Source organism: Diospyros lotus, chromosome 4 (assembly GCF_014633365.1).
Source record: "Diospyros lotus cultivar Yz01 chromosome 4, ASM1463336v1, whole genome shotgun sequence".
NCBI lineage: Eukaryota > Viridiplantae > Streptophyta > Magnoliopsida > Ericales > Ebenaceae > Diospyros > Diospyros lotus.
Window position 1 is genome coordinate 17232060 of NC_068341.1, and position 6127 is coordinate 17238186.

At 31.8% G+C, this 6127-nt stretch overlaps 1 protein-coding gene across 1 annotated transcript; it reads left to right on the forward strand.

The window, feature by feature from the left end:
- Positions 1-2889: 2889 nt before the first annotated feature.
- LOC127800065 (uncharacterized) lies at positions 2890-4251 on the forward strand. The gene is made up of 2 exons (XM_052334472.1): positions 2890-3295; positions 3845-4251. The coding sequence occupies exons 1-2, from the start codon at positions 2981-2983 to the stop codon at positions 3929-3931; spliced, it is 402 nt and encodes a 133-aa protein (XP_052190432.1). The 5' UTR covers positions 2890-2980; the 3' UTR covers positions 3932-4251.
- Positions 4252-6127: the final 1876 nt, after the last annotated feature.

Here is a 6127-nt window from a genome sequence, read left to right on the forward strand (position 1 = left end):
AAATAATTAGCTAAAAGATTATATTCTAATCAATTAAAAAATATGAACATTTTAATGTTTAGAATAAAGGCTATTAGCACAAAAAATCAAACATTTTCGTATTTTTGCGATTTTATCCAGAAGTTTTAATTTTGGCAATAAGGTCCCGATTTGATCAATTAGTTATAATTTTATCCACGACTCGAATCTTATTTGAGAGGTGTCTAAGACCCGCTAACGTGACATGCCACCTAACATTTTAAAATATTTTGAGTGGGCCTTACATACACACATGTAAAAAAAAATAAAAAAAACTAAAATAATATTAAATATATTTTATATATGTATGTTATAGATATATTTACAAAGACAAGCAGGTGGAGGACGGAGACAACGACGACAAAGGACGATGACGGCGATAGACGATGATGTTGAATTGGAGGCGGGGGCCGATCTAGAAGTTAGAAGTGGTGATGGAGGTCGATTTGAAAGAATGTCAAATCTAGAAGCTTGATGGTTGATTATTGATGTTGATGGGGCCAGCTTAAGCGACCGATGATGAAGGAGGGCAAGGCAACCAACAAATGACGTCATCGGTTGACAAGAGTAAAGGGTCGTTGATCGCTTTTTGTGAGGTGGCCCTGAGTAGGAGGAAGCTTAAATCGGTGGTCAGTCCAACTTCCAGGTCGGTCATCGTCACCTCTAGCTTCTAGATCGATCGTCGTCGTCGTTTGTTGTCGCCGTCCTCCTTCGTTACCGTCATCGTCCTCTGCTTGCTTCATTCTCTATGTGCATATATATATATATATATGCTAAATATATATTTATTTTTTATTTTTTTATATGTATGCATGTGGGGTCACTCAGATCCAGATCGTAGATAAAATTACAATTAATTGATCAAATCAGGATTTTATTATTAAAATTAAAATTTTTAAATAAAATCGTAAAAACATGAAAAATGTTTGAATTTTTCATGCTAATAGGCCTTAGAATAAACATGAAAGTTTATAATGATTTCATAATACCAATAACAATAAATCATACTATCATGAATATAAATAATCTTGAAAAATTACCAAATGGCATAGAATAGTCTACTTTTAAGAATGCTAATGAACCGTCCATTCCTCCATTTTCATATCTATTTAGTGAATGTTCAAAATATGTTCTACATAAATATCTTTTAAATATGAATTTTTAAACTTATTTCAATTTTAAATGGGTATTTAGGGTTTATTTTAGTAAATATTTAAATAAATTTTTATTTCTATAGCTCAAAATATGATTTTTTTTTAATAATTATTTTAATTTAAATGGGTAAATGAGACCCATTGCCATCCCCATTTACACCTTTTTAACAGATATATAGAATTTAGTAAATCAACAACAAAGTGTTAATACACAAAAATTATTTTTTTCAATTTTTATCTCATCCATCTTATTTTCATTTGATTTCATTTTACATCATCGCTTCTCTCAAACAAGGAAGCACTAGGCATTGGTTCTGTCCATTCCATACGCTTCCGTTTCATCCCTCTTCCAAACACATTGAATTAAAAATTTGTTCAACAAATGAAGTTTGAACAAATTGTTGATTCTTCTGGAAGATGCATATATTAATTAGAATTGGATAGGCTGCTGGTGGGTCTGAGATATCCAAAGATGCAAACACATGTATGTTCATACCCAGAAGACAACAAGCTCTCCTATTAATATATATGTATATATATATATATATAGATATTCATTGAAACTGAGATCTAAAACAATCAGCTCTGAGAATCCCAGTTTTAGGGTTTTGTTTTTAATACATTACATAGGTGTATAAATTATAAAAAAAAGGCTCGAAAGGAAGAAGTGCCGGTCATCTGATCTGATCTGACATATCTGTGGAGAGCAGGTAGCCTAGCTACTTGTCATCAAGTCGTTGTATTATTCTTAATTTATTTATTCCTATGCATACGTATATGTTTAGTTATTTAATTGTTTATACACACACCCAATCTAGTATGGGTATTCAATTGCCATTAATTGTCAGTTTTTAATTAATCGAGTCCTATATGGTAAAATCAAATGACTATATTGCCCAACCAGCAACATAAATGTGGCACGTATTTTGAGGAAATATGATGAAGGAAAGTGAAATGTAAGACGAGCAAAAGAAAGAAATTAAAAGTCCTGTATATATAGATTATAGGACAACATTGATGTAGATATTAAAAAAAAATCACAATTTTAAGGGAAAGTTATGTACAATTATATGGTTCTTTCAAAAAATACAGAAACATTTTTTCTGGAGATTTTCCAAGAGAAAAGATTTATATTTACTTGAAAGATAAATTATAATGAATAAATAATTAAAATTGATTGCATACTTGAATTAATCACCATATATCATAATCTGTATAAGATCAATAGAAACAATTATTACATTCAGGGTAAATTTTTATTTTCATTTGTTCACCCATATATGTATAATATAGATTGTAAATGTAATTAATGAATAATAAACTTACAATGTGGGATTAAAGAGGAACCTTGCTGGTCATATATTTGTAATACTCTTCAACAAGAACTTTTAATGGACTTTGATCCATACTGTATCTAACTATATCTCAAACACACAGTATGACAGGTTTACAAAAACTTAGATCAATATGCTTGGCATCCATGTTTCACTAAAATTAATTACCTTGCATCTTAGTCTTCTTAAAATTAGAATAATTAATGGGATTCACTTGTGCATAAAAATAAAAATTCTGCTTAAGACACATCACGACTGCGTCTGTGGCTGATTTTTCTCACCGCCTAGCTATTAATATAATGGGTAAATGGAGGACAGAACTGTACATGTCCATGAATGGTTCATTTAAGATATTAAGGAGACCACCAACTACCATCTTTCAGACCCATTAAAAGCACCAAAATGAGTTGAAGGGGCAGCGGAGCAGCGAGGAAATGAACTTAAAACGCATGTTTCAGCAAACCTAGACGAGCGATGGAGGGGACAGCCTCGGAGAAGAAGATGAAGGAGGAGGCGATCATCACAGAGAGTGCAACTGTTGTTGAAGAGTTTTCTGATTATAATCCATGCTACTATGCTCAAGAAGCCCTCAAGGCTTTACTGAAGTGCTTAGGTTTTGATGGGTCTCCAAGACCAGACCAGCCGGCTTCATCAAGCTCTGAAGATGGGGAGAACCAGCAGGTCCAGGTGAAACCAGGTTGCCAAGAAACTCATGATTCCGGCCCCGGAGAAGCCGCAGATCCTCCGTCGTCCACCGACCCACCTGCAGATCCTCCGGCAACTTCAGTAGTATGATGACTCTCTCTCTCTCTCTCTCTCTCTCTCTCTCTCTATTTATTTATTTTTTGTGAATAAAAAAGGGTAAGTGAAGAGATCTTGGTGTGCAATAAGATTAGATTCAATCATCACTCTATTTATGAGTCAATTGCATCTAAGAACCACCCTTTACTAGTATTCATTACTTTATTCACCTTTTCAACGGGAGATGCCACATAAAGACTTAAAAAATCTGACTAAACTCGAACACAACGTCCCAAACCGTGCAACTATTTACACACCACTAATCTAAGCACTAGAGTTCGGTGTTACTTTGCCTCCAGCGGGCCAGTGTATAGCTCAAGTGGTACGTTAGTGTTAGTATGTGTAGATCATGCACGAGCTCTATAATTTATTTCTTCTACCAAAATCAAGGCACGAGCGATCAGAAACCATACAAGGGCGGTAGTCCCAAAAGTTCGGCGTTCCTTTTGTTTCATATATATATATATATATATCTGTACGAGTTGTTGAAGATTTCTGTAACATATATATCTGTATGTATAATATGCATGGGTGCAGGAGGCATCAGATGCTACAAGTCGACGTTTGGGGAGGAAACCTCCGCCGCCTCCGGTTGACACTGGACCTGGCCCTGTCACCCATTAATGCGACTGTCACTTGACATTGTCACATATGATGAGGGTATTTAATAGTTTTGCGCTCATATATAGTAGGATCTCTCTCTCTCTCTCTCTCTCTCTCTCTCTCTTTCTCTCTCTCTATCTATGTGTATATTATCGTTGAACAGAGTTTAATTAGTGATCTTAAGTGTTGTACGTCTGTGTAACTAACCCCCTTTTTTATTCCCTTAATTTTGTATTTCATTTGTGTGTGAGAGAGGGCTATGTTAATGCGTGCAATAAATAGATGGTTCTGAATTTGAAGTTTAAAGCTTCATTAATTATGAGCTTAATTAGGGATAAAAATGGATGTTCAATAACATGGTTATTCGCCAAAATTTTCTGGAGAGGGTTTGAATATGGAAATATATTTACGGGAAAAGATCACTAGTAGAATGATGGGATACGAACTCTATTTGAATGCAATATATATATATATATAATATTACTACAAAATTATTAAAATGTCCTTTTTAAATAAATTATTTCTAAGCTTGACGCGTGTTTGGATCTCAAACACTCAAGGGAATGACAATTGTCATTTTTTCTACCTAAATATAATAATACATAAATCTTAAAGGACTTAAAATAGGTGAAGAGAATTTGATCCCATTCTTATTAGGTTTAGTAAATCCTCTTGAAACTCATGGGATATGAGCTTGGGGATCTCCGAGCTCATTTCGAGCCTCCAATAACCTTATAACTACGAGATAGGGATTCCCTCTCAAATACATTATTTCATTACAAGTTTTTTTTTCAATTTTTGTCTTTGTCGAGCTATACTCATCTTTTTCTTATTAACTTGAGTGTCAGAATTTGAGGAGATCTAGTCATTTCTTATTCTCTTGTAGATACAACCCTTGAAGTGTGAATTTTAAAATCAAGATATTGAGATGACCTGTAGTGATTGAAGTGTGAATCTTAAAATCAAGATATTGAGATGACTTGTAGTGATTGATCTAAGAACCATCATATATATATATATAATTTTATTTAATTATACTATAATTCATAAAATTAAAAAATATCAAATTAGAGATATTACCACAAATTTGAAATCTAACCTAATTATGCCTTCTCTATTGACAAACTAAGGTGATACTTTTTATTACTTAACGTATTGGACTATTCTAAAATATTATAATTGCTGCCTTTTTAGCTTTTTACTAATTGTATTAATGTTAGATTTCTTTTATTAAATTAGTATGAAATTATTTAACTATAGACATTAAGCTTAGGAATTTATTGAAGGTTATATTTTTGGAAAACTTTTATAATTCATATATGTTAATGTTAAACATTGTTTTAGTAAATGGATATTGTTTTTAACACAAAAGGACCTTTATTATGATACATGCAAACAAAGTATATTTACTCTATTTAACCAAAAGGGCTAGATTAACATTAATCTTCAAATATATATATATATATATATTTATATATCTTGAGTATTTTTAACTGGGCGGTGATATTAACATACCCAAAATCAATACTAACACATCAAAATATTAAAAAAAAAATGTATTTTAAAAACTAATTTATTAAAAGTTTCTATGGGGTTTAGTTATTTTTTTTTATAACTTTTTCAGAGTTCGTGTACTTTATTTCATTCATTTATACGATGGGTAATGCGAAGATAATAATTAAATTATAATAAATATAATTTAATTTTGAAAAAAATATATTATTATATTTTTTTAATTAATTTTTTTTATTAATTAATAATAAATATATCGTATTTTATAATATTTCATCCGACAAGCTGTATCATTGTCTTTTTTTCCCTCCTGAGTCCTCTATTTTTATTTGATTCTCAAAACTTATATTCTAATTAAATTTTAAGAAATAAAATTTTTATAATTTTTCAATTTTTTATTATGTAATATATAATTTTAATAATTTGCTCTCTCATAATTGGTCACTCGAGCATTAATAGTAAACTTAAAGAGCCAGACTTTGTAGGCCCATGCATATTGATATCCCTGGGCCTGTCTCTGCTGAGTTTGTAGGCCCGTATTGATATCCCTGGTGTTGAATTATTACCAGAAGATGATGACACTGATGGTGACAATGAAGCTGGTAGTAGTGGTGATGGGGAACATTTCACTGACTATGAACTCGGTAATTTTTCTGAAGATGATAAAGAGTGATAAGTGCCACTGAAGAGGATGGTGATGATTGT